At 47.4% G+C, this 27858-nt stretch overlaps 2 protein-coding genes across 2 annotated transcripts in view; one reads left to right on the forward strand and one right to left on the reverse strand.

Moving 5' to 3' along the window:
- The window catches only part of TMEM268 (transmembrane protein 268), a 231986-nt gene extending 231248 nt beyond the window's left edge, over nucleotides 1-738 (forward strand). The window contains exon 11 of the transcript XR_013759507.1: nucleotides 726-738. The gene's annotated coding sequence lies outside the window, so the exon portion shown is untranslated. The remainder of the gene's footprint in view (nucleotides 1-725) is intronic.
- Nucleotides 388-27151, reverse strand: TNFSF8 (TNF superfamily member 8). The gene is made up of 4 exons (XM_079112284.1): nucleotides 26605-27151; nucleotides 17315-17357; nucleotides 5286-5357; nucleotides 388-3816 (listed from the first exon to the last, which is right to left on the reverse strand). Exons 1-4 carry the CDS (start codon nucleotides 26797-26799, stop codon nucleotides 3422-3424), a joined length of 705 nt encoding a protein of 234 aa, XP_078968410.1. The 5' UTR covers nucleotides 26800-27151; the 3' UTR covers nucleotides 388-3421.
- Nucleotides 27152-27858: the final 707 nt, after the last annotated feature.

The raw sequence follows: 27858 nt of genomic DNA on the forward strand, positions 1-27858 counted from the left end.
ATATTTGAGCAGAGCAGTACTTAGATGGAAAGAGCACTTCAGATTCCGGAGACTCAGCTCCAGCTGTGGGCCCACACCCTCCATAGCTATGGCTACGACAGCACTTTTGGGATTCCATCTACATTTTTCCAAGAATATTTTTGCTGTATAGAAAAATGGCAACAAGGGGTGGGAAGTATACAAGAAGGTGTGTTTATTGCAGTGTTTTGTGTAACAACAAAAACCTGTAAGCAGATTAAATGTCTATACCTAGAAGAATGGACCAGCAATGGTGGATTAGAACTGGGAAAAACAGCATTTAAATGGAGGAGCTGGGTCCACACGTATAGTAGATCTGAAAATTCTAATGTTACATAAAAATGCAAGTCACAGACTATTATGTAAGGTGTGATATCATTTATTAAAATTCTAAAAATCACACAAAATTGTACTACGTGTTCTTATGGGAAAACAAATATAAAATTACACAAGTGAAGGACATACACACTTCCGGGCTGTGGTCATATGATCTCTGGAGAGGAAATAAGGGAATAGATAGAGGAGTGGGGTTTTAACTCTATATGTATTCTTTTACTTTAAAAAGAAGCAGAAGCAAATATGGCAAAATATTAACAGTTATTAAATAAGCAGATGAGGAATGGAAGAAATATTCTTTTCTGTTCTCTTTTTAATTAAAAATAAATATAAGCATATATAAGTTTTGCAATTCCCAGAGCAAGAATCAGGTTTCCTCCCCTGAACCTAAGTTAAGTAGATGACCTGTAAAACAGGAGTGGGGAAAAACACATATATGTATATGCATTTATAATATATGTCTGTATATACACACATGCATATGCACACGTATATGCACACATACACACTCATGTTCAAGAAAGGTCACAGGAGGAGTCCAATATAGTCTATAGGGGAATATTGCAGAGACAGGATACAGGAGTCTGCATTCGAATCTAGCCAGGACTTGACAAGCAACTGCTCCCCACTGGGTTTCCATCCCATAGGAGTTGCACTGATGTCTCAGGATCATGCCAGAGATGACACTAGGCTGACTTCTGTATCCTTTTAATTGAAGGGTTTTGTCCCCTGTGCTGGAACAGCCAGTGTATTCCTGGATCCTGGAAGCCCTCCCTGTTTGGTAAATCTGAACAGCTTCCCTCGGCACTCCCTCTCTTTAGGGCCTGTTCCTATCAAACCCTTTCTGGGCACTGGGCCATTTTCTGAGCCATCTTTTGTGTGACTGGGGGATTCTGAGGAGGAATTAGATGATGCGGTTACTGGAGGCATTGCTAGGTGATGGGGGGCCAGGTGAAAATAAAGTTAGTGAATGTGGAGGAGGTTATGTGATATTTTTCCAAGGGCAGGAATACGTTCAGTCTACCTTGAACTTGGCATTGTTCATCAACTCACCTCTACAGAACTCTACATATTCTGCAAGTACACTATGTGTGTTGGGATTGGGCGTGGGAGGAAGGGAAGAGGGAAGGGTCTTTACGGTCAAGTGACTTTTTACTGAAGAGGCTTATGTTTTAGGTAGCCTGGGACCCCAGTTCAGTAAATGATTTGTTTCACTTGCACAGATGGTGTCCTTTGGCTATGAAATTCCCAGGGGTGGTTATCCCTCCAGAGTAACAGAATTTAGTTTTAATCTCTATGGATTGTTTACTTCCTATTTATCTAGACTTTGACTTATTAATATTTATCATTATTTATTTATGCAAGTACTTCATTCTTTTAAATGAAATGTGTAATTCTTTTTTGCTTGTGTCCTTGGCGTTCTGAGCATTGCTTGGCAAGTCAGATTAGGAGCCACTCATATGAAAGTCAGTTGGTAAAAAATGAATATGAAATTGTTCTTGAGTTAGATATGAGAGGGCCGAACACTTGCTTCATTTACACAGAGTTAGGTCACACGTACCTTTTCAAGAGTGCATTCCATGTATGTTTGATATGTCAAAATACACTCTACTCTCATGTATATTTGAAAAGAACACATTAAATTATTAAATTAAATTAAAAGAAAGAACGCATGAGTTGGTCTAATCAAGATCATGGCTCCTGTCCCATTAGTGTGCAACTACAATGCCAGATGTCCCCTTATTCTCCAGCCTTGTAAGTCTCTGTTCCAACCACGTGCCACTTGGCTCACGGAATTCAACCCCTCTTCCAATGCCTGCTCCTCTGGAAGAATCTGCCCACAGGAGGAGTTGAAGAGAACTGTCGGCTTTACTGAGAGCTTCACAGGGAGACCCCCAAGGAGGTCCACAGGCACTCTGCTCAGCAAGGGACTTGGGCTTTCCCTCTGCCATTTCATCTTTCCACGTTCCTCTCAATCTACACCACAACCGCTGGGGTTTATTCTCCCTCCTCCACTCCCTCCTCTTCCTCCTCCTCCTTTTCCTTTAGACCTTTTCTAGGCTTCTTGGACAAACTTTGCTGGAATCTTCTTTTCTCTTAACCCTCTTGAGAAAAATGCAAATTTCGCTCGACTCTAGCACAGCAGCAGAGGGTCCTATTTTCCCACTTGCCTCTGACCTTGGGGGCTTACATTTCGACTCCGATGGTTGTCAAATCCCTCTCACAAATAAGGCGCTCTTTCACAGGTGACGCAGGAGTGCCAAGCGTGACGTAGCTGGAGAGCTCTCCTGGCTCCCCAAGTCAGGTCAGGAGGCTGCGACCATTGCTTTAGCATCATTATTGTCTGTCAACAACTTTGTGGGGACTTTAAAGTCCATCAAGGAACTGATTTTCTAAGGGTTGTTTGAAGCATAAAACAGTCACATATTATGCAGGAGATGACAGGAGCTATTCCCTGGCTAAATGACCGAATCACCTTGGCCATCGAAAGCTGGCGAGGTGTTTTGCTGGACACATGGCATATTCTGCAAGGCGCGTGAACACTGTTCCCATATTCTGACCTGCTGAGATGACATGCAGTCAGATGTTACTGATACCATCAGTTTCATACCGGTATGTGGGGTCTTCCTTTGGTTGGGAACTTCCAGATCTCTGCCTGGAATTTCAGTTCACAGGTCTGATCTTCTGAGATGAAGGAGACTTTGGAGAGATTCAAACCCAGTCCCCTAATTTTTCAGACCTGGATCCTGAGTTCCCGGAGGGGAAAGAATGGCTCAAGGTTAACTAGTGAATGAACAGTTGGCCTGGGGCAACCCAATCCCTTTCAATGCCCAAAGAGTTAGGGCTCTTTCCACCACACTGCACGGCTTCCTTGTCTTCCATCTGAAAGATACGTCATTTTTTTAACCCCGGAACTGTATCTTCCCAACAGACAGAAGGAGAAGGATACAACTTAATATGCTTTGTGGTTTCAGTCTTGCTCTAACATTTTCTTTTTGCCCAAGCGTTTGGATGGAGGAAGTACAGTAGAGAGTTGTTTTCTTCCCTGAAGGCCAAGAGAAACTGTTTAGTCAGAACCACTATATAAGAAAACAGATAACACATTCTCAAGAGGAAAGGTCATTGTATCCACATACTGGAATTTATCCACCATGACTGATATGGTGGTGTTGACCGGCAAGTAGTCCAACAAGAATTGGGAGAGATTCTGGTATATGTTTTTGGTTTGTATTCCAGACTCGCACACTGTTACCAGGGCCTGTTTTTTGACCTCTGTGTTGACGAGGAGCTCCAACTTCAGGTCCATGGAATGATTTGAGCATTGCACCAGAAACTGCAGCTGGCAAATGATGAAATACCAACCTGGGAACTGGATCACCAGATTCCCATCCTCGTATCTCACCCCATGGACAATTCCATCTTTGTTCCAAGACAACTTGGTGTTGTTGAGATGCTTGGACACTGAGAAGAGACATATAAAAAACAGAATTATTAACCACATTTTAGGGTACAGATTAGAAAACTCTGTCTTTATTCAAGGTTGCCATTCAAGACCCATGTTTTCTATGATGTTGCCTGCTGTCCTAGTCATCTGAATATCTTCCATGTGACTCCTTCTAAGGTCCACTTATTATTCAAGGCATAAGTGGAAAACTGCCTCTCTTCCTTTAGTACAAAACTCAAAGCTTAGAGGGTCACAACACTCTGGTAGTGCACATCTACCTCCTATAGAAAGCTTCCCTCCTTAATTATTATCATATTATGTTATGATGCTGTTATGATTATCTTTCCCTTTTTAGACGATAAGTTCCTAGACTATATTCTGCAGAAGGTCTGGATGTCATGTTCATTTATCATGAATGAGCAGTTAGGGTGTGAGTACTATTTGGAAGGCATTAAAGGAAAATGTCAGAGATAGGATATTCTATATCATGCAGTTAATGACCAATCCAGGTATCAAGTTGACCAAGAGAATCTCCACTAAGATGTATTCTTTTTCTGTTCATTATTTGAATTTTTGAATATCCCCTCTCTTTAAAGGGTAGCCAAACATAATTAATTGCATGTGTACGTTAAGGAACCCCTCATGTGTACATTAAGGAGCTCTGCCATCTGGGATTTGTAGAGAAGCAGAGAATTAGCAGACCCTCCAAGCTGACTCATTTATGTTGTAAGCCAAGTCTCTGGGTCCTAACAGATGAAAGCCAGCACTGACTGATAGGGTGCCTTTAGAACTGGGAAGCTGACACATTTGTTTTAATTGCTTATATACCTTTCCTTTCAATTTCATTGCAATTCAATTGAAAGGTAAGAACTAATCTAACGGCAAAATTGAATTTTTAAAATGAGCAAAATAGGCATTCAGAGAATCTTGGCCATTTCCTCCATATCTCATTCTTTTGCAGTGTAAGTGCCTCTTACTGTTTCATCTATCAGGAGCCTCTTACATAAAGCATGCTGCAATATGCAAACAGGCCCTGTGCCAACACGTTCATTAAGCTGTCAATCTGGGGACAAAGCAATATTGTGGTTCCCTTGTGAATAGGTTCATAGAGGCAGAGCTTAGGAGCTGGCTTCCCTTGCAATAGGAAAAGGACTGTGTCCTTGGCTGAAACTGGTAGTTAGTTGAATAGAGAGGGGTGATGGTGGGGAAGGTGAGGACAGGGACAAAAGTGCCTTCAGAGACCAGGTAGGCAACATAAAGAGCTGAGGAAAGAGTAGTCTTGTGGCTTTGGAGCTTAACACTGTCATTTTCCCTAAGGCATTCAAATTCGAATGCTGAAAGGTCTTGTGTGCAGGCCTTCCGGAACAGGCTGCAGGTCACGTTGAGCCAGCCACTGGACTTCAACTGGGACTTCTGGTTAGAAGTTGCTGATCGGCCACAGGAAGTGCCCTCCACGTGGCTGAGAACCCTGGATTTGCCTACTGACCTTGGAGGTAGGCCCGTGACTTCTTGAATGGAGCCCTTTTCAGGATACACAGGAGGTCTTCAGAGCAATTTCCTAAAAACCAAGAGAAGAACGTGAATTGCTGCTCTGGGCCCTGGCTGCCGGATCTTTTCCCGGGACCCTGTGATGTTGACAGTTACTGTGCTGCTTCCATTTCAGGAGTAAAAGGAAAACTTCTTTAGTTCTTGTGCTGTCGAGTATCTTAGGAGTTGTAATTTTCTAAAATTTATTTTTACTGAAGGTTGCCTCTTGGGCTTTTACAGGAGACTGGAGAAAGTCAGGAGAAGGAAACAAAGGGACCCGAGTTCCCATAATGTGACAGAGGCCCTTCTCATTCTTCCCTGTACTTCAGCTTGTTTGGTCTTTGTATCAACTCCATGAAAGTGACCTTCTTAAGTGCCTCTGACAGATGGGAAAACTCTGGGGATCAGATCCATGATATACATTGTCCTATGTCACTCACCCAGGTAGTGGCCATCAGAACTTAAATGCTGATACTGATTATTTCCATCTGACCTGCAGTGTGTGCACAGGACACTGCTCTGTGTACTTTCTCAGTATCATCTAATCTGGTTCTCAGACTAACCCTGTGGACTTATTCATGATGCCCGATGATGGTCAAGTATAGACTCACAGTCAAGCAAGTCTGTGAAATGTCGACATTCTCCACATCTGTCTGACCAAGTTTAGGCCAAGTTTCCTATTCTGGGTCATTTTGCTAGACAACAAAGACAAAACATCTTTTTGCTCAATTTTAAGAAGGAAAAGGATTAAAGATATCTTAGCAGGAGCTTCCTTGACAGGGGCAAACAGCAATTACGGCATTAAGGTATTATGGTATTTAAGAAATAAAAATATTTTTAATATGTTTATCAGAGATGATAGCTTAACTTTTTCTTATTCTACTAACTATTTTGGATACAAAGAACTAAACCAAACATTTCCTTCCATGACTCACAAACTCAACTTATTTAGAGCAGATCTCTTCTCTTCTTGAGCCTCCGTTCACCACTTTGTAAAACTGGGAGATCTCCAAACTGACATTGATGTCTTTTGATGAGGTCATCGGAGATAACCTTTCAGTTCATCCATCAGAGCCCAGGCAGCCACTGGCCCCAGGGTGGCCACACCCTGGTGTGTTTGCCCCCTGAATCTCTGAGTATTCTATTTGGGTTCACGAACTTCTCCATTGCCCTCTCTGCTCAGGCCTGAGAAAGTCCCTGCTGGCTTCTTCAAAGCTCTGTGGGGCCTTGAAGTGGTTAAAGTGAAGTGGAGAGTTCCCTCTGCCGTCTGAGCAAGCTCACTGCTGGAGAATCCCCCAGTTCCCACACAGAGCTTCTGGCCCAAAGCCCCCTTGGTGCAAGGGCTGGTGGGCCAGCTACCATCTCTGGACCACATGCCTGGCTCATCCCTCAGCTAGTGTGCCGGTCTCGATGCGGCCCACAGCCTCACTCTTGGGTGTGCAGAGTCAGAATCACAGCACTGGGGGCTGCTCATTCTCCTAAGAAGTTGTCACCTCCATAAGAGAGTCCCCTGGCCCAGCCCCCTCTTGGGGGCTACAGAACAAAAAGGCAGGAGGAGCTGCAGAGAGGCAGGTCTGACTGACCCTCCTGGCTAGGACTCCTCTCTGCCTTCTCTCATCTGCAGGACCAGGCCCGACTCCTCAGCATGGCACGCGTGGCCCCTCAAGTTCGGATCTCCCCAGGCTCACCCCTCACCTTCTCTCTTTCCCTTTCACTCTGTGTCCTACTAATAATACTCATTACCATAGCCATAGCAGGGATGGTAATAGTAATAATAATAACGAACATGTGTGGAGCCATGGCTATTTTCTAGGTACTCTGCAAAGCACATTACAGGAATCATTTTGCTTAATTTTCATGAGAAATTTCTATGAGAGACCTCGCTGGCGGCAGGGTGGAGGTTCAGACTCGGGTTGCGCAGACTCTAATGCCTGAGTGGATCCTGACTTCTCTATGGGAGTCTGGGTGCAGGGCTCCTGAACACACCAGATTAATATTTTATTCCACCTTGGCCCCCACTGTTCCCTCCACCTGGAATCCCACCTCCATCAGACCAGTCAACATTTGAAACACAACCCGGCAGTCCTGTCCTCCGGGACACCTTCTCTGCCCCTTCCTCTGTTTGCTTATTTACCTATGAACCCTCAGGGCAGAGGCTACGTTTACACATCGCCACTGCCCAGTCCAGAAGAGGTAGTGTCAATGTTTGTCGAATCGAATCATCTAGTTCATCTCTCTCATTTCCTTTGTGGAGACAAGTTAAATGAGTAAGATGAATGGATGGGGATGTTGGGTTTGCTTTTCCTCTGGGGGCTGGAATAACTTGGGCCTCATTCCCCCAAGGGCTGCAGGTCAGGTTAGATGGGAAGACAAGAATCATGCCGGAGTGAAGTCGGCATTATCAAATCAGAAACAGGCTCTTCACTGGCCAAAGGGCCCTCACTCCATGGCCCTTCTGGTACCTGCACCAGGTGAGCTTCCAAAAACACGCGGTGGCAGAGATACAAGCCTAGGCTTGCCTCTCACATGTGCAGGATCTTTTGTTGTTCCCTTCCCCTTTGTTCTTCACATGTGTAGTGGGGTGACCTCAGCTGTAATTCTGAGAAACCCAAGGATGGGGAAAAAAAAAAGCCCTTACTTTGAAGCATTTGCATTTCCTGAAGTCAAATAGCATGTCATATTTTAGTTTTTCTTAAAGCATGTTTTAGACTTTTAGCTAAAGGAAAAACACAGGCAACTCTCCTTTTAAGACTGACATTACCAGCCTGGTGCTGTGGTGCACACCTGTAATCCCAGTGACTCAGGAGGCTGACGCAGGAGGATCGCAAGTTCAAAGCCAGCCTCTGCAATTTAGTAAAGTCCTAAGTAACTTAGCGAGACCCTGTCTCTAAATAAAAAGTAAAAATAAAAAAGGGTTGGAGATGTGGCTTAGTGGTTAAGCACCGCGGGTTCACTCCTTGGTACACACACACACACATACAAATGGCATTACTAGAGCAAGCAGGACACCAGAGGAGCTATTGAGGGTATAGGGCAAGACCCTGGGGAGGGTACACTCTCTGCTAAAAGTTGACGAGGCTGCCAACCGGAAGACAGTGCAGCCTGATCTCTGGGGCCCAGTCACTAAGGCTCCAAGCAGACACTGCAGGAGTGAAATCTTGAGCTAACGACCAAAGTCACTCTCAAAGCCACTGGTCATGGAAAGGCCTAGACTAAAGGACACCTGCTATAAGTTGCAGAGCTAGATGCTCAAGTAGTGGACCAGTCAGGGCTACCTTGGGGGTCTTGAGGCTGTTGTCAAGAGGTAGGTAACGTTCTGCGGGCCATCAGCCCTGCAGCTTGTGTCCCTGTCACCACGTGGGTTCATGAAAGGACTTTCTTTTTCAGTATAAAGACAAGAGGGAGCGGCTTATCAATAGATGGTGCCTCATGGAGCTGGAACCTGGCAATGTCCCTGGCTGGAGAGTGGGGAGCAACTCAGCCTCTCGATTCCCACTGGATGTGATGTCTGTAGGGTTTAGTTTGAAAACCAGGGTGGGGGAATGAGAACTGTGTGAGGGAGCAGCTGGATCCACGCCTGGGAGTTTGACTCCCAGAATGCCTCTCTCTGGGCTCTGTCCGGATCTAGAGGGAGAGCAGTATGGACTGTGATCTAGAAGGGACTTTGTAGCTCTTTCTAGCAGGCTGTCCCATCTCAGCTCTCCCTTGCCAGGCTGCAGTTGGGGGGGTCACTGGGGCTGGGCACAGGGAGTCGGCCCTACTTCCATTTCTCTTTGTGGGCACATTGCTCAATCCAAGGTAGGAGGCTGTGTTCACACATTCAAATTTTCAGATCCTAGAGGTGATAGAACGGAGCATTTTAGCTTTGGGGGCAATCTAAGTCATGAAGACTTTGGTTCTGTTAGAATTTGCATGGTTTTTAGAAATGGAAGTTCCCTGAGGGGGCACCTGGTCCGGCTTTGAAAGCACATAATTCATTAGCTCCCTAAGGTCACACCTCTAACAGGCTGGTCCTAGCTCACCCAGTGAGTTAGTGACAGGCAGGCCCTGAGCCAAGGGTCCCACACGCCTTTCCTGGGGCTTATCTTTCAGATAAACAAAGCACTCTGTGAATTCCTCTGAGGATCAGAGTCTTCATTTGCATGAAGTTTGCATATTGTGTTTTGTCTCCAAACTCCAGCCTCTTCTAAAGGGATCATGGACTTTCCTTTGGCTTTGGAAGGTTGGTGAGAAAGATGTGCCCAGGGATCCCTACTGGCCAGGAGAAAGGGAGAAACAGAGATTGCTCAAGGAGGTTGAAAGTACCACGCTTTGGAAGGTCATGGACATGGCAACCTTAAACTAGGTCAACTTTGAGATTGGTATGAGGGATAGAGAGGACATTAGAGGCCCTGTTCACAGAGGTCCTAGTTTTATGAGTAGGAAGACAGAACAGAGAGAGACTGAGGGTCTGGCCCAAGATCCCACAGTAGGTAAGTGGTAGAGCTGGATTCAGAATTCGGCTCCTGACTCTGTCAGGAGCTCTGTCCCTGTCTTTTCATTATCCCACGGAGAAGGGAGAGTTAAGTGCAACCACCACAGGCTGCAGACTGTGGAGACAGCTGGAGGTGTTGGGAAAACAAGTTCTAATGAGTCTCTCTGGTCCCGTCCTGTGGGAGCATGCCAGCAGGTGACTCAGGCCTGTGTGCTGGCCCGTGCCAGGTGGCAAGTCAGGGACAATCCGGCTTCCATAAAGCTGGACACTGCCAGGGCAGCTCCACCACGGCAAAAGCAGCAGCTTATTCCAGCCAGATGGTACACAGTCTGAATGCCAGGCCCCTTCCAGCTCCATAGCACCTCTGACATAAAGTCAGGCAGATGCTGCACATCTCAAAAGAGAGCACCCTCTGAGCACCCTTCCCCTTACCGAGCCCCTTACTGCGAGGCTAGTAACAATCCAGGCCGATGTGTGCAGGTTTTGGCAATGCAATGAGATTATTGATGTTGAGTAACTGGTGCGGCAGGTGGCCAGAGGGGACACTGGGCAAATGTAGCTCCTTTCTCCCTTGGGCCTCTTTTCCTTGTTGTTACAGTGGCACAGCTTAGCGGTGTCATTTAGTAGAATGATTTGGCTAATGAAATACTCATTAAAATGAAGCTCATGACATTATCTGATGGATTGGAGTTTCTCAATTAATTACGAACCTAAGAGTCTGAGGCCATCTGATGCCTCTAGGAAAGGGTGCAGAATCCTCCTTTCAGCTCTTGAAAATATTTTAATCCTTTTAAGCAAAGGGATCATCCTAATGACTCTGCATTTTGGCTTCCATCTTCCTAGGAGATGATCCCAGAAAGTCTTAACAGCGACATCTGGAGGAGTCCCGCCCCTTTCAGAGGAATTTGGGATCCACATGAATCTTTAACCTAAGGCTCATTTCAAAGGGCTGCAGCTTGGCCATTGCCTTGATACCACCAGGCCGACTTACGATGGAGAAATGAGCTGCGGGATGAGCTGATTATTAAACAAAGGACGACTGAGCGGGGAACACCCATTCAGCCTGCTCAGGGTGAAGCACATGAAAAGCCGTCCACAGGCACAAATCTCTGGAAGGCTCTTTGGAGTTCAGTCCTGACCTGTTGCAATAGAGAAGATAAACCTATCGACTCTGTGGGTATTTTCTTGGAATTCATTTATACTAAAAGGAGATTGAGTTGATGTTATTGGGGGTGTTGAAGAAGCACCTCTGAAGTCTTCAACTTAGAAGGAAAGTGAGTCTGAAATCATGTTAGTAGTGAAATCTACTAACATTTTAAATAACGCACAGCCCCGCCCCCATCCCTGAGCTTGTTTGTGATGCAGAAGTACAGCAGGAGGCTGGGAAGTTAGGCTTGGCCTCAGGTAAACGTGGGTTCAAATCCCACCTGTGCTACTTACTAGTTGTGTGACTTTGCATAAGTCTCCCAGACTCTGTGCGCTGTCCTTTCCTCTTCCCCAAAGTGAGAGTAATAATAATTCCTACCTCAAGAGTTGGCAGGAAGGTCGAGATGGTACATAGCAAGGAGCCTGGTGTCTTCCACCAAAACCGTAGCCAACAGTGGTTGCTCTCACTCCCTGGTCCAGGGTGTGTGTGCTTGGTGTGCACTCAAGTCGACCAGTGGGCTTGAATGACATACCTCACGAAACCAGCTGGGGGAGTAAGCCTGCTCTCCCCTCTCCTCTCAGCTTTCTTCCTTATGTATTTGGATGGTGAACCCCGAGATTTCCCCTCGATTCAAAGACTTGTGATTTTCATGTGCTAAGTTCAAATACAGATTTTCACATGTATCTCAGGGACTTTTTCCTTTCCATTTTCCCCCCTTCCCCTCTACCCGCTTCCCCTGCGTCTCCTCTTCCTCCCCCTCTCTGTGTTTGGGTGTGGGGATTAGGAGCAGATGACTATAGAACGCTGGATGGCCTCCTGGGACCGCATCCCACAGCGTTCCGAGTGGCTCATTACCTAGTTATTTCTCCTACAGTGATTCCCGATTTCCATTAGCGCTGCCTTGAGCAAAAGCCAGCGAGGTTAAGGTGGGCTTTGGCCTAAGGAAATGGAGAAGCCAATGGGCTCCTCGTGGCCTGTGACTATCTGAAAACCAATTTACCCCACAGCAGGAGTACTGCCTCTTGCTGTGAAGGGAGAGAGAGAGAGAGAGAGAGAGAGAGAGAGAGAGAGAGAGAGAGAGAGAGAGAGAGAGAGAGAGAGAGAGAGAGAGAGAGAAGAGGGAGGGGGAGAAGGAAGGAGGCAATGGTGACTTGGGTGTTCTGGGTCCAGGTCAGTCGCCTGTTGGAAGTGAGCTCTTTGCTTCTAGTGTTAGGGGAAGAAAGAGGTGGAGGGAGAGGAAGGCTGCTATCCCCACCTCATCTCTTCCTCCCTGGAGGGGCTGCCACCACCTTGGTCCTGGCCACAGAGTATCAGGGACAGCTGGTGTTGGGAGGAGCTGGCCTCCTGGGTTCAGATCCTCTGCTCCACGGGGCAGGGTTCATTGGACAGCCAGACTCTCTTGGTCTCCTTCACTGTCCACATTTTCTTTTTTTGGAGGTGGGTCCCAGGGACCGAACTCAGGGGCACCTGACCACTGAGCCACATCCTCAGCCCTATTTTGTATTTTATTTAGAGACAGGGTCTCACTGAGTTGCTGAGTGCCTCACCTTTTCTGAGGCTGGCTTTGAACTCTTGATCCTCCTGCCTCAGCCTCCCGAGCTACTGGGATGTGCCACCACGCCCAGTCGCATTTTCTTTTTAGCAGTGGAGAGGGGAGGAGAGCAGCCTGCAGAGGCCTGCAAATGTCAATGTCAGCGTAGTAACATAGTCAAGGAAGCCCAAGATTCCTTTGATATGGAATGTGATACTCAAAGCAAAATCCATCCCGGTGTTAGGTCACCTGGCTCAGTCCCCTTACCTGATACTTCAGAAATGCGGCATCCAAGTCTCTGAGGAAAATGAGCTAAAGCTGATCGTGGGACTAGAATGGAGGTATACAGATTCCAGTCCAGTTCTCTCTCCTTGATGCCTGTCTCTAGTGGGAGACAGAGATCAGGCCAGGGTGGGGGTGCTCTGAAGGGGTTGTCAGAACCCACATCTAGTCTACCTACTGCTTCAGTCTCCTTGGGGCTTCGGGAACCTCTGGGTATAGAGGTTCTGTGATTTTGCAGGGAAGACAAATCTCTCCCAACTGACAGGCAGTGAGGCTGCACTCACCCCAGGTCACCCGATCCCTCAGCTCCCCACTGTACAAACCCGCATGCCTGCAGCGGTCCTCCGGGACCCAGAGCGCAACCACCATCTAGTCCTGGCCAAGCACAAGGCTCAGGCGGGATCTGAGGCCTTGCCCCACGACTTACTTGCTGTGAAAGCTTAGGCAAGTCAGTAGCCCTCTCTGTGTTCCTGTTTCCTGACATATAAAACGGGGCTAACAGTTATCCTTGGGGGCTTGTGAGGAGTGAATGAGCATTCCATGGAGTACAGGGACAGTTCTGAGTCTGTCCTGGATGCCCATCTTTGTCACCACTCTCTCTACCAGAGCCTCAGACAGCTGCTATGGGGGACAAGGAGCTGTCTGAAACGTGGTCTGCAGAATTCTTCCACTGCAGGCCAGAACCCTTTGGTGAGTGAGGTATTTTGTTATGAAAAGACCCAGGGAACATTTGAAAGGTCTAAGGGTGAGCCCAAAGGACCAAAATCATTCTTCAAAGGAAAGTCAATAGGATTTAAACTTCTGCAGACTTTGTGAGGAAGTGAGGGTGGGCAGAAATAGGGAGAAAGATATAACAATAGGTGGAAGGAGTGGGGGTCGGCCCCGTGGCAGGGGGCTGGGCCGTAGGGAGGAGAGCCAGCTACTCTTGGAGGATTCCCAGTGGCTGGAAGAGCTGAGGCCTTACAGACGGAGGGTCTCGCATTCAGTTCTGCATGGTGTGCGCTGTACTGGGCTGGCATATGCAGCCCTAGCTCCTGTACACAAATGTGAGCTGCCACCGGGACTCTGGGCAAATCAAGGCAACGTGGCTGTGTTTGGTGATTTGGGCAAATAAGACACACACCGTGCGCATGTGAGATTCTCAACTCATGGAAGCAGAAAATCAGAACCGGAAGTGACAAGAAGTAAAACCCCGGATGTCTCTTAACCCCACCCTCCTTGCTTCCAGGTTGTATGTTGGAGGAGCCGGCGAAATTTATGTGACTGTGTAAGAGCTGGGTGGACCCCATACCCCGAGGATGCAGGCTCATCCTCACAGTAGCTTCGTGTAGGAACCATTATTAGCTCCATCTTCTAGATGAGAGAATAAGGCCCAGAGAGGAGAAGGGCATGGAAGAGGTTCTCCTCCCAGAGCTCCTCCTGGCACACAGCTCCTCCTGAACCTCTGGAATGGTCCCTGCATCCCAAGCAAGTGGGGTGGGTGTGAGGTGGCAGTTGGCTAAGGCTGTTATGGCCAGGAATGGGAGGCTTGCGTTAGGACGCATTACCGAGGCAGCCTGGTTTTCTGTGGTTTCCCTGCAGCTAAGTGTATCCTGTGTTAGGTCACTTTGGCCTGGGTACAGCCCTGCCTCCCAGGCTCTGGCCACTGCTCGTTTCCTGCTGATGGTGAAAGACTTCCAACACTCACCATAGCAGAGGGCTCCCTGGAAGCTGTCTGGCTTACACCTTGCCCTCTCTAGCCACAAGCCTCGCGTTGTCCCTGGAGCTTCCTCCCTAAAATTTCTAGAACATGACTCTCCTCTGCCTGGCATATCATGCAAGGTCTTTTTGTTTTGCTTTGCTTTGCTTTGTTTGTTTCCCAAAATAGACAGGTTGCTGCTTGTGCTGGTTTCAGATGAGCTTCTTGGGGAAGGTCCTTGGCTTCAGATTCCCTCTAGGTAATTGTTAGACATTTTTATTTGTATTTTTTAATCTTTACATGTTGGACGAGAGAATCACAGTCTCAGAATGTGTCCCAGCTGAAGAGACTCATTCAGTTAATTTAGTACACTGTGTTTGAGCTACAGACAAGGCTTAGAGAGTAGAAAAGACCTGCCCAGAGAACCCAGACGGCAGGGGTGGAGGCCAGTTTTGGAACCTGTGACTTGCCCCACGGAGATGTTCTTTCCACCTGTCCCTGCTGCAGACACTTAGTTTGCTGAGCTAAGGGAAGTGTAGACTTGCATGGAGAGCAGGAGAAAGGGACCACGCTCAGCAGCACCCTGGCATCTCAAGGGGCATAGAGATGAACCCTGGATCCTCCTCTGCTCTGTCAGTAACTCCTTGAATGGTTTTTGATAATACTGCCCAGACTCCTTGGGCCTCAGCTCTTCACCAGTACGTGGAAATATTCATGTGAGTTTTAATCCTCATGTTGCTTGCTCTCAGGGTTGGGGATGAAGTCAGTACAGAGGAGGTACAGAAAGTGTCACAGCCCCAGTGGGAATTGTTATTAAGATGTTTAAAAATCTGGCTGCAGAAATATCAAATTGTAAACTTAGGTTGGTTTTGGACTACTACCTGTTCTGATATCACCGGTCATGGCCCAGGTAAGGAGTCTGGTCTGCACTGCACAAAATTTTGGATTTTGTGAACCAAAGAAATTTCCACCACAAATGAAAATTCAGAGATTAATGTGAAACAGGTAGTTTTTTAAAAAACTTGCCTATTGTGATCATTTAAGCAAGACAAAATGATTGACAGAAGACAAACCAAGTTAACTTGCACCTGCATCAGCTTGTGATTGTAAATGAAAGGACATTTGAACCCTAAAAACATAGAAAGGACTCATGCTCAGAGGAAGTGTGCCCTTCATTAAATGTCACTGGCTATGTGAAGAGGGGCTACTGGTCCTTCTTTTTCCCTTTTCACTGTGGACTGAAGGAAACTTGATTATGGGGCCAGAACCACTGGTCAGCATGCTTGCATTGGCAGGGTGCGATTGGAGTGACCACAGGTAAGGCAACTTAGTGGTGCACTGGCTGAGGCCTATTGCTAATTAAAACTGCCCTTGTCCTTGAGACCAGTTGGGTTAAAGATCTTGCTTCCTCTCAAAAATAAAAATGCAAAGTTCTGGTTTTTCCTGGAAATTCTGGGTGGCGGTGGTGGTGGAACAGGGGCATAGTGTGGGGGTTTACGCATCCTCAGTGCATTTCTTTCTTGCAAAGCTCCATAGGAACATGTGTTACAGTTTAACGGAGACATCTCACTCCAAAGCTGCACCGTCTCCAGGACAGGGGTTAGCAAACTCTGCTCCATGGGCCAAATCCAGCTCACCACCTCATCCTGCAAAGCAAGTTTTATGGAGCGCACCATGCTGCTCATGTGCATGTTAGTCTGTCTGCCTCATTACTGGAGTGGCAGAGCTGAGGCAGAGATGGCTCGTAAAGCTAAAACGCTTCTACGTGGACCTTTATAAAAGGAGGTTTCTTACCTCTGCCTTTTACCTTGCTCCTCTTTACAGTGATTTACAGGCATTATGGGAATTGGGACCACATGCTAAGTGATTCTGGCCGAGACCGAGAAATTGTTCACAAAGCTGTTATTACTCATCTGCCTGAAAGAGCCAGGGACCCTTTGCCCCTACTTTCTAACTCTGTAGGTGAAAAGTCAAGGTCAAAGGTGTCCAGAAGGAAATTCCACATGTGATGTGTGGGGTGAGGAGCTCTGTCAGGTCACCTGTGACCTCTGCTCCAGGGTCCCTACCCTGGTGTCTGTGATGACTGCCACCCCTTTCTCCCTTTTTTCTCTGGCTATGTGGCTGTGCTTGCTATCCACTCTAAGATTACAGGATGGACATGCCAGTTAGGGACACTTCACATCCCCTCTCTGCGTCTTAGTTTTACTCCTCTGAGCAGTGAAGACACTAGTCAGATGATCTCAACGATTTTTATCCTCAGTGTTAACTGAACCCTGACTGTTGCCCCTCTGGGGCTGATGGAGGCAATAACTCCAGGGATTGGAAATGTAGAGCGAAGAGAAGAAAGTCTGTCTACACAAATCCTCAACTTCATTATGCATTTTGGCCATGACCAGTTATCTAAGGATTATGATGTGGCGGTTGCTGTGCTATGCAATTTACGACGTGTCTGAGTGGCTTCTCCAGTACCTCAGTGACATATGTGCTGTCATTTCCATGTAAGTAAGAGATGAGACGCAGAGGCTCCCGGGGCGGGGGGGGGGGGGCGCTGAGGGTCATACCCCCATTTGCACAAAGCAGGGTTTCAAGCTGGAGAGAGCGTGCTGCTCTGCGTGCCTGTTGGCATCTGTGCCATGGCCTATGCAGACGTAGAGTGCTCGAGAGCGGGAGTGTGACAAGGGGGCGGGAGCTTGGGTGGAGTGACCACTGATGGGGCCGCCTGGGTGATGAAGGTGCACGAGCTCAACCCTGAGCTGCCCCACCTGCACCCCCCATCTCCTGTCCGGCACCGTCCCCGTGTTTCCGGTTGATGATGGCACCCTATGGTGTCATCTGGGCGATTTGCTACAGCTTTACTCCTAATTCCAAGATCTTACCTCCTTTAAGGGGGAAGTTGTCAGGCGGGCTGGGAACGGAGTCCTGGAAGAGAAGAAAGGAAAGCGCCGGATGAGGACAGCATTCAGCTGAAACAACTTCTTGTCTTTTCCGTGTTGGTGGTTGTCAAAGCACCGTGCCCATTAGCACCCCTCCATCTGACTCTTCCATTTAAGAAATCGGTCTGCTGACTTAGTTCACAATGGGCTTCTTATCCACTCGCTTAACCACCTGCCCGTCAGAAATGCAAGACAGGGACCGCTAGCCACACTTTCCAGGCGAGAAGCGTGGGACAGAATGGGTGACGCAGAAGGGCTGGCCCAGGGCCACCCAGTAAGATTGTGAGGCTCAGGAAGCACGGCTGGAGCGTTCGCCTGCCAGTCCAGTGCTGTTTTTTTTCCCCTGTGGTTAACATAAAAACAATTGAGCGAAGTATATAAATAATGTGGTTATTTTCCATGTTTGATTCATCCGTGAAAGTGTGCTGTAAACAAACCTGGAAGGCACATGTCTCTCTCTCTCCTGTGGTTGGAAATTCTGACCTGGGTGTTTATATGCCAAGTGTTGGGAAGATACCATGAATAAACTGGGTCCCTGCCCTCATGGATTTATTACACGTTTATGTCTGACTATAACATGCAAATATTTATAAACACAGGAAATCAATATGACTTTATGCACTCACATATATATTACTCACTATTTAACAAATATATACATAACTGCTTACATAAGTAAGAGGTTATGGAAACCTGGGCTGGGGCTAAAGAAAGAATGAGTTCAGGTGCTCTGAGCTAATAGTGCAGAGAAACGGAGAGGCACCGTTGTCCCCAGTGAACCTCTCAGAGACTCTTTCCCCTGTTCTGCCTCCCTTCCTCCCTGTCAGCCATGGAGACACCCCTTAGGTGTCTTACCAGGAAGGACAGATGTATCCTAATCACTTTTACACCTGTACCGGTTGGTTGGGATCCCCTGCAGTGCATTGAATTGAAGTCTTAATAAAGACCTACAGAAGGACAGAGAGGCCTACCTGGAGGAGATCCAACTTCCCAACCTCTACCAAAACGAGACGTTAGGTTAGCAGCTGCCCACATGTGATATTCTAAATATTCTCTACCAGTGCCTAGGCTGTTTTATGCCACCATGTCACAGGAATGTGGTCCTTTGCCTTCCATGGACGCCTCATTCTGTGATAAATGGGTCTCTTTTCATGACTCTAGCTTCTGCTGCTGGCCCAGGCTGTCCCCAGGAGTCAAAGCCTGGGCTTCACACTGATCTGGAGATGAGGAAAGTAAGTTAGTCTGAACCTTTGTGCCTCAGTCTCTCAGGGGAAAGGAAGTGAATTTGGTCTGAAAGATCTTTTAGTCTCCACTGAAATATTCTGTGACATTTTTTGGCCTTAGATGAAAGCTCGTAATTGAGCCAACGATGCTATTCGTTTGTGGTCGCTTGATTACGCATGCAGCGTAGGAAAACCTGACATAACAAAATTCCCCTTGGTGTTGCCTCTGTGAGACAACACTTAGCACTTCAAAATTTGATACACAACTAATTTACTGCCAAGTAGGCCTGTGGATTAGTATGATATGCAAATGAACCAAGAAGAAACATTTACATTTAAATGTGGTGCTAACATGGTTTGAATCCATTAGCCACCCAGGGCCTATCCAGAGACAAGGAGAGAATGCTAGAATAGCAAAACCAGCAGAGCTGTTCCAACGGGGAAATACTGGAGAGTCACCCACTGAGCACACGCCTGGCCAGTGGTAGGTGCTGTTAGTCATCGAAGGACCTGCTATGGATATAATCATTAAAGCAGTCATTTAAAATACACAGATATATAATTAGAATGACGACTTGGTGGCAAGACCTAGGAAAGAAAAAATCAGAGTGCTTTAAGACACCACTTCTCAAGCTTTAATGTGTGCACACATCACCTGGGGATCTGGTTAAAAGGCAAATTCTGGTTCAGCAGGTTTGGGTAGAGCTTGGGATTCAGTATTTCTGACAAGCTCCCAGGCAAAGCTCATACTCCTAGCCCATGCAACACTGGGAGCAGCAAGGCCAATCAGGAAGGAGGCATCAGGAAAGGCCTCCTTCTCTGTCCTCTGAGTGCTTCCTGGTTTCCAAACTTCAGAAAGGTGAATGTCAAAGGTAAGGCATCTCCATGTGGCAGAGGGTCCTGTTGCTTAAACCTTCACCCGGGGCCCAGGGAATCCAAGACACAAGTGGGACTCTCTGTTTAGAAGAGCACAAGATCTCTACAGCTCCCCCTGGCTGCCCACAGGAGACAGAGATCAGAGATCCGAAGCCAGAGAGGAACCTAGACACTTCAGACCATCCAGCTGGTTTGTAGGGCAGGACACCCAGGCACTCAGGAGTCAGGCAGGCCCTGCCCTGCAATTCTCCCACGCATTGTCCCCCGCCCCAGGAGAGACCCTGTCTTAGAAACCAAGTATGGGGCCGCTCATTCCTCTCTCTCTTCCCCTTGCACAGGCGCTCTCCTTGCATTCGAGGGTGGGGACATAGGTCCAAAGAGATGGTGACTGTTGACACTTGTCGAAGGCTGTTTCTGCCCAAGGCACCATGCTGAGGGTTGTCAATCACTCCTCTTCCGCAAGGCGTCCCTAGTGTTCTCCCACATCTTTCCTGGGGATTTGGACCCTGGCTGGGGAAATAGTATCTTGTTCAGCGCAGCGACATGGTTTTGAGCAAGACAGTACATAGGTCTGGCCCAGATACAAACCAGTGGACCTCACAGGTGGTCATTTTCAGCTCCAGTGAGCAGCTCAGGAAACTCCATCTCCATGGTTACCAACCCGCTATGCTTCCTTGAGCATACCCTCTTTTTCTTTTTTTTTTGTTTTTTTCCAGCCTCTGTGGAAGTCTCCTGAGTATCCAGGCAATACTTAAAATGTCTCTGCGTATGGAGGGAAGAATGGTCATGTACAGCCTGTTTGAACCCAGGTGAAATGACCCCCTTCTCAGCCATCCTCTCTGCCTGGAGTGCCTTATAAGCCATCCCTCAACTGGGGTTGTTGCAGATGTAATGAGATGTTGTACATGAAGTGTTAACAATTGCCGGAAAATGGTGGCTATTTTGGGGACGGCCTTTTGATGTGCTTCATTTTTCCAAATACCTTGAAGGCTCATTTCTTTTCACAGAGCAATGATGTGCAGGTGCAATCAGCTCCCGATTTTGCTTTTGACACAAAATATCCTCTGTGACTGAAAATGACCAAAGGTAGCCAATGTCTGGAACATGACAAGGGTGATTCTATATTCCCGTCCTTCCTGGCCTTGTATGTCTCGTGAGGTGGGTTCTGGCTCCTGGTCCATGAAGATCACTGTCATTCTCAAGCTGACATGACTAAGCACTTAAGGAGGGCTACTCCTGAAGGTAAACGCTTTATGTTATTTGCCCTTTACCTTGACCCCAAGAGTTCAGGGTTGACTATGACTTAGAGAAGTGACTTCCTCATAACAAAAGGTCCCACCGGTGATAAATTGAGAGGATGGACTCAAAGTCAGGTATGTTGGCTTTGATGGCACTGCTCTGTATCTGTAGGGCAGGAGAAAGCTTCTAAATCCAATGGGAAAGTGAACGGCAATCACATCAAATCCCTAGGGAGAGGAGCATTTTTCTTGAGAGCCCCTGGTTTTCCATAGTCTGTGACAGTGGGGATTGGGCCAGAGTGTGTCGAAAGTGCTTCTTCTGCTTGCAGGGGTTTACCATCACCTGGGGGGATCTTCACAAAATGCAGATTCTGGTTCAGCAGATCTGGGATGGGGCCTTAGGTGTCTGAAGTTCTGGTGAGTTTCCAGGTCATGGCAATGCTGGTGGCCACGGACCACACCCAGAGCAGCAAGAGCTTGGAGACATTGCTCCAGGGACAGCTAGAACACTTGTGGTCTTGAGAGATGACCTTAGGAGATTGAGTTGGATTTGGGTTTGGATTCGGATATGGGTTTAGGAAACCTTCCCGGGCTGAAGACAGAGTTGGCATCCTCTCAGTCTCTTCTATCGGTACTTTTGATTTTGTTAAAATTATTGATTGATCGGCATCTCCTCCTGCTGCTCCCTGTTGAGTCTGGACCAACCCCTGTTCTGACCCCATCGATCCTTTCCTCATACCCAGTTTGGCCTTCCTTTGGTTGTGCCTCTGCTCACGGGTCCCATCTGGAATACCCTGCCCACCTCTGCCCACCAGCCTCCTGCCAAGGGAGAGCTCTACTTCACAGAAGAATGCAGCCAGGAAGTGTGAAAGGAAGGAGAATGGGGCATCCTCTGCACCCTTAGCCCACGGAGTGACTCAGACAAGTGACATCAAGAAAGGTCAAGTGAAGGAATCTCATGTCTTCACAGCATTACTCCATAGATTACTAATAAGGAAGAAAATAATGGTTTAGAAAAGGGATGACTGGTGACTGCCACCTTAATCAAGCGACTGAACGTATAATCACCAACAATGGGGCCTCCAGATGTGGGGCATCCTGACCTGTGCTTCTAGCCACGTGACAAAAAGGAGCAGGTAACGTTACCTAAGTACTGTTCTTGCCAGAAATATTTTATACTTATGAATCAACACCAGGACAAACCCAGAACATGTATGGTGCCACGACAAAATGCACCTGGACCCTTCAAAAAAATCAGTGTCATGAAAAACAAATGAGAAAGGCCACAATGATTGTATGCACAATCGTCTGGGGAACATGTCAAAATGCAGATTTCGATTCAGCAGCTCTGGGTGGGGCCTGAGATTCTGTATTTCCAACAAACTCCCGGGACTACTCACAAACAGCGACCTTCTAGCTTATGACGCAATGTGACCCTAGAATGGATTCTAGGTCCCTCAACAAAATTGAACAGAACAGCTGTAGAAGACCTTTGTGGGAAGGAGGGGAAATGTGAACATGGACTGTGTCCTGTTACCCTTAGGTGACACCACTGAGCCACCCTGAACTCTCTGAGCGTGGTCATGACATGGGTATGTGGGAGATGGGTACTGGATCTCAGGTGGGAGAGAGGTCACACCATCTGCAACTTACTTTCATGTACTTCAATAGCACGAATGTGACAAAACATTGACGCTTGGCCAATCTAGGTGAAAGCTTTCCAAACAGAACTTTGGGCGTAAGACATGATCTTTCTAATTCTCAGAGACCTGGCTTCTAGTCTCGCTCTCCTACAAACACCTCCCTAATCCTACACAGAAATCATCTCCCTCTCTGATGGTTGGCCTCGAACTCCAGTTCCTGGGCTTTGTTTCCTCAGTTTAGCAGAAAGTTCCCAGAAGTCAGGGTGCTGCTTGTCCACAGAGCTCCTTCCCTCCCAGCCTGGCTCCCGGCTTGCTCCTTACAACATTTCCAGAGGATGTTGTGTTTTTATTCTTAAGTGGACTAGCATATCAGATGAAGGTTATTAGGTAGAGGGAAGCATCCTGCGTGGGGAGGTCAACTCACCTCTGCATTGATTGCATCTGAGTTTAAAGACAACTCCCAAACCACACTGTGGCTGCCAACACTCGCTACCCTTGAACAGGTGCTCTGCTTCCCTCTTGGTGGGTGGTAGGGGGAACTGTGAGGTCACGTATTTTTTTTTTCACCAAAACAAATATATTTGCTTATAAAGAGAAAGGAGGCTGCTGCTTTCTCTTTCTAGAAATTGTCTACAGTTCTTAAAAAAAGCCCTTGCTCTTCCATTTGGAATGTGGCCATTTACATTTTCTCCTGGGGCTAGACTAGTCCTGTCTCCTGGTTTGGGGGCAGAGATGTCCCTCAGGTGCAGGGTCTCAAGACACTCTGGGATGTAAATACTTCCCTCTGCTGTGATCTCAGAGCCTATCTCATGGTATTCTGTTGGCTCTTTAGGGGATGAGAGAAATGTTATGCTTTTTTCTTTGACTTTCCTTTTTTCTTTTTATAAATTGTGTGAACATTTTATCTAGGCTCTATAGTCTTTTGCAGCCTCCCTGCATGCACACCTGGGCTTCCTCAGTAATATATCAAATTTTCTTTCTTTCCCTCTTGATGTCAGGAGGTGCTTCTTGGGTGGTAGACTTCTATTTCCTCGGGAACTTACAGGTACAATCTCTGTGGAGGCTGAGCGACACCATTTATTGAAGTGGAAATACATGTTCTATTCCCACCTCTAGGAATATATCGAACAGTTGTAACTGTGTACAGAAGGCAAAAATTCTAGAGGAAAAAAAGACAAGTGTCTCTCAAGAGGCACAGATAAAATAAGTGATGAGGTATTGGTACAAGAGGACACTGCGTGACTCTTGAGCAGAATGAAATGGACTTCTGCATACTGACATGGAAGGTTCCCTAAGATGCACTGCCGAGTGAATAAGGCCAAGTGCAGCGTTAAAGGTCTGTTAGGATAATGGGCGTGGGTGCACAGATGTTTGGAAGGACATGTAAGAATCTGCTCATGGTAGTCATCTAAGCAAAGAGGGATTGGTGGTTGGTTGGGGAGGGTGTCAGAAGCTCTTGTGCTTCTTTCTTTTCCCTTATTTGTTGGTTACTTTTCTTAAATGATGTAAACACAATATTTTGTAATAAATGTACTGGTGTATATAAACAAAACAAAACTGCAACAATCACAGAAGTTTTAAAGACTTCACTAGAAAGACAGTTTCATAAGCCATGCAAACACAGGGCTTTCGTTGGTTTTGTTCAAGGCTACACTGAGTAGTGATGAGAAGGTGGTCCCATAGAGAGTAGATGCTCAATAAATATTTGCGATTGAACTTGAATTTCTCCTTCGTCTCTCCCATGGAGTCTGACCTTGGAGCTCTTTCAAGCCACACCATGTCCTGTCTGCCCTGTACCTTCTCTCCTCCATCCGTTTCCTCACCCTGTGCCGCTTGCTGGCCAGGAGTGTCTTGTCCTTGGCTCTGCTTTCTACACTCATTTGACATTTCTCACGTGGATCTGAAACTCCCATCTCTAGGGAGGCTTTCCTTAAGTCTGCTGGGGAAATACCCTCTCTCCCTAACCTGGAGTCCTTCGGTAACCCGTGTCGTCCCTTGTATCATTTATTACACGTTATGACTTAGCTGTTCTAAATGTGCTGGATACATGTGCCCTTTGACCTAGAGCTGTGATTTCTTATGGCAATAAAGTCATCCTCATCCTTCTCTTCCCCTGTCCCTGGCACCGTTAGCAAGTGCCATGCAGCCACCAGCCCCTTCCTCTGCTGGGAACAGGACTGCAGATCTGAGCTCCAGGGTTTCTCCTCTGATTTCTTCCCCAGAGGCCCAGTTGAGGCCCTCACTCTTCTCAGTTACCCTCCGCGCTAGTCAGCCTACCTTCCCTCCCACTATCCATGCCTGCCTGATCGCTCAGGCTCCTGGGAATCATGCTTTCCAGCTCCCATCGCAGATAATGTCTGAGAAATTTATTGGAAATGATACGTGTAAAGCAACCAACACTTGACATCACAGCTGCTGCACTACAGCCTTGACTTGGAATTCAATAACTGAAGTTTCATGTTAGGAAATCACAGCATAGATCAGGTTCCGAAGCGCACCTCCTCATCAGACCCGAGCATGGAGGGAGAGCCAAGGAAAGAGGTGTGGAGAGGAAGGAGCGCCCAAGAGGAGGGCGCGACAGGAGCTTCCGTGGTCCAGATCTCACGGAGAACACGCTCTCTAAGGTGGCTCCGCTCAAGCCCTGTCCCCTCTCTGTTCCCTGTTTTCTGGATTTTCAGAAGGAGGCAGAAGGATTCATTCCAGTTCTTTTGCAGAAGGAATCCTCTGGCTTTGGTATGAGGGCTCTTCTGGAGCTCTCTGGCTTCCTACATCACCACTGCCACCTGTACCCCACCGTGGCCACCTCCCACGCCCCCGACAGCTCTACCAGCATCTTTTCCTAAGGAGCTCCTTCCAGGCCCCTTCAGTTTCTTTTCCCTGGCTATTGCTATAAAACAGCACACTTCTGGTTTACTCCAAATTACAGTGGCAGAAACGGTAGAGTCACGCAGAGGAAAGGCTGCCCTAGAATGTTTCTAGGAGTGTTATTCTCAGTCGATGAGGCCAAGTCTCTTAAATAATGAGTTTTACAAATTCCACCATCCAAATCAAATATAGCGACGCCCCTTCTTCCCGCTCTTATGGAGATCTGAGCTTCAAAGCTTCAGTTAAATCTCAAAGCGCGGTGACACTTGAGAACTCAGTGCCAAAGCCTTTGAAAGCCCAGTTCTTTTTAGCAACTGATAAGTTACAGAGCATGTGGCCTGAGACGGCTGAAGGAAAGCCAGAAGGAATTCTGCAGGATTGCAGTACCATGGAAAGTGGGAGTTATGAAGTAACAGATCCAGTTTCGCTTCGGTAGGATGTCATGTGTATGGGTACAGTTCTTACACCACCCAAGTTCACAAAATCTTTACTTCAAAAAATCTGTGAGCCAGATACGCTATCAGTGTGGTTATGTTCTACATGCTACCTACTAATGGAGTCTCAGTTGACACTGATTTTGTACAATGGAAAGGAGCTTTCTCCCTTATCCCTTCGCAAATCTTCACCACTTAGTCCAAGAAAAGTAAATCTCCTGAGACAGCTGGACCCTGCCCAGCGTGCGCCCCGGCCAGTTCTGAGGCATCTCAGGGGAACAGGTGTTAAAAACACCTCTCCTGCCTGCCTCTCTGCTGTTTCTGGTCACACCCTCAGCTCCTCAAAGCAGCGGCTTGCAAGGAAGCTTTTGATTTGTTCTGTGGTTTTAACGCTGAAATGCCCAATGCTCTCCGCGGCTCAGCCTTCTTGCCTGTCCTGCTTCCTTCTAGACCCTGGCCTCTAAATGTAGCTCCTTGTTAACAAACAAAAGACAACAGCAACAAATAACCCCAGCAATGAATGAGGTTTCAGAAACCTGGAGAATATTTGCACTGAGATGACTGAGCCTTGGGAACACCTAGTACCAAGCCAGGCAAATGCTTCCTTCCTTGATACCATGGGTCTCTGGCTCAGCAGGATTTAAATCCTAACTTCTCAAGGCCAATAACTCTTTCCACTCTTTTGGCTCATGTAGGTCTGGAAAGTTTTGAGATGATGGTCCAATAATGTTTTTCTCCAAAATCCAAATTATTTCAGGGCGTTAAGTTCCTGTTTTTTTTTTTTCCCCCTCCCTTTTGTTGCGCCACATAAGACATGGCTATTTTTATGTATTTTCCTTTCAACTCTTTGCTCCCAGCTAAGGTATCAGTTTGTTCCCAGAGTTCTTTTCCTAGGGTCGGGGGGAAGCTGAACTTCAATCAGGAAGAAGCAAGGAAGGAAGCCAGTGCACTCACCGTCCTCTGAACCACCAGCACCATGATGGTCGCCACAGTGAAGACGAGGCACAGCGCCAGCGCCGCGGTGGTGAGACAGAAGTAGCCGCGGGTCGTGGTTCCCAAGGGGAGGGCGACAGGTCCTGGCGGCACATGCATGGCTGGGTCTGGGCAAGGGGCTCCGGGGTCACTTGCTGGCTGTAACCCTGGGTCCATTCTTTATATAGGCTGCCCCGCATCACACCTTATCTCTGCTCATCTGATCCGGTTCTGGGCCCATCTCTGTTCCAAGAAGGATTCTCCCCCTGCATCCTGGATCATGTGACTTGGAAAAAAACCTTCACCGGCTTCCTGGCGGAGGAACTCTTCTCTGGGGGCGTGAGGCGAAAGGCGGCAGCAAGGGTGGGGGAGAGGTTCATTTTTCATCGCCCGGGATTAATTTGAGTGCAGAGAGAAACCGTGGCTACAGAGAAGGTGGCTGATGTCAGAGGGTGCGTAGGAAAATGACGGTTCCCCTAATGCGTGTGTGTGTGTGTGTGTGTGTGTGTGTGTGTGTGGCATGAAGCGACTTCTGTTTCATTTAGACTTAGCCACAAACGCCTTCCTGCCAGGGAGGCTGCACATCCTCTTTGGCTCAGATGAAGTTTCTTTGCAGGGTCCCAGGGAGGCTGCATTCCTCTGCCGCAATAGAGGGTGCAGTGCGATAATACCGCTACTGCTGAAAACTGGAGAGGCTACCCATTATCTGGCAAGGAGAAACCCATCAACATAGAGATTTATCCAAAGGGCACAAACTCGTGGCAACCTGAAATTTGGGGCAGATAGTTCAAGAGAATGGGAATCTGGAAACATTGAATTTTGGGGCAAAAACTCTCTCCGGGTGTTTTGGGATCTTTAAACTTGCAGATGAAATTGTTTTATGGACCAACATAAAACTCGCAGAAAGGGGAAGGAATTAGTGAGGAGAGTGGGGAAGGGAGGAGAGTGTGGTGTATGGGGAGCGGGTGTGTTTGTGGTCTGTGGTGTGATGTGGTTGGGGTGTGCTGCTGCATGGGTTTTTTTTTTGGGGGGGGGGTGTGTGTGTCTACTGTAGTTGAACCTCCTGTCCCAGCACAGTCCCTGGAGCTTTGTATATGGCCTCACCCCACCTGCACCTGTGCCCTGTGACTTGGATAATATACCTTCATTACAGATGGGAACACTGAGGCTCAGCAAGGGTGAAAACTTTCTTAGCCAAAGTTGCAAATGCTAATCTCTGAGAGAAGTGGGCTGCCT

The sequence above is a fragment of the Sciurus vulgaris genome, assembly GCF_902686455.1.
Source record: "Sciurus vulgaris genome assembly, chromosome: 15".
NCBI lineage: Eukaryota > Metazoa > Chordata > Mammalia > Rodentia > Sciuridae > Sciurus > Sciurus vulgaris.

What these genes read in the sequence shown, in the direction of transcription:
- TNFSF8 (XM_079112284.1), bottom strand. Translation starts at nt 26,799, where the DNA reads ATGGACCCAGGGTTACAGCCAGCAAGTGACCCCGGAGCCCCTTGCCCA. An exon ending in CAACTTCCCCCTTAAAGGAG is followed by an intron (nt 5,358 to 17,314) that starts GTAAGATCTTGG and finishes CTTGGTTTTTAG; the next exon opens with GAAATTGCTCTGAAGACCTC. An exon ending in GTCACGGGCCTACCTCCAAG is followed by an intron (nt 3,817 to 5,285) that starts GTCAGTAGGCAA and finishes GTCTCTTCTCAG; the next exon opens with TGTCCAAGCATCTCAACAAC.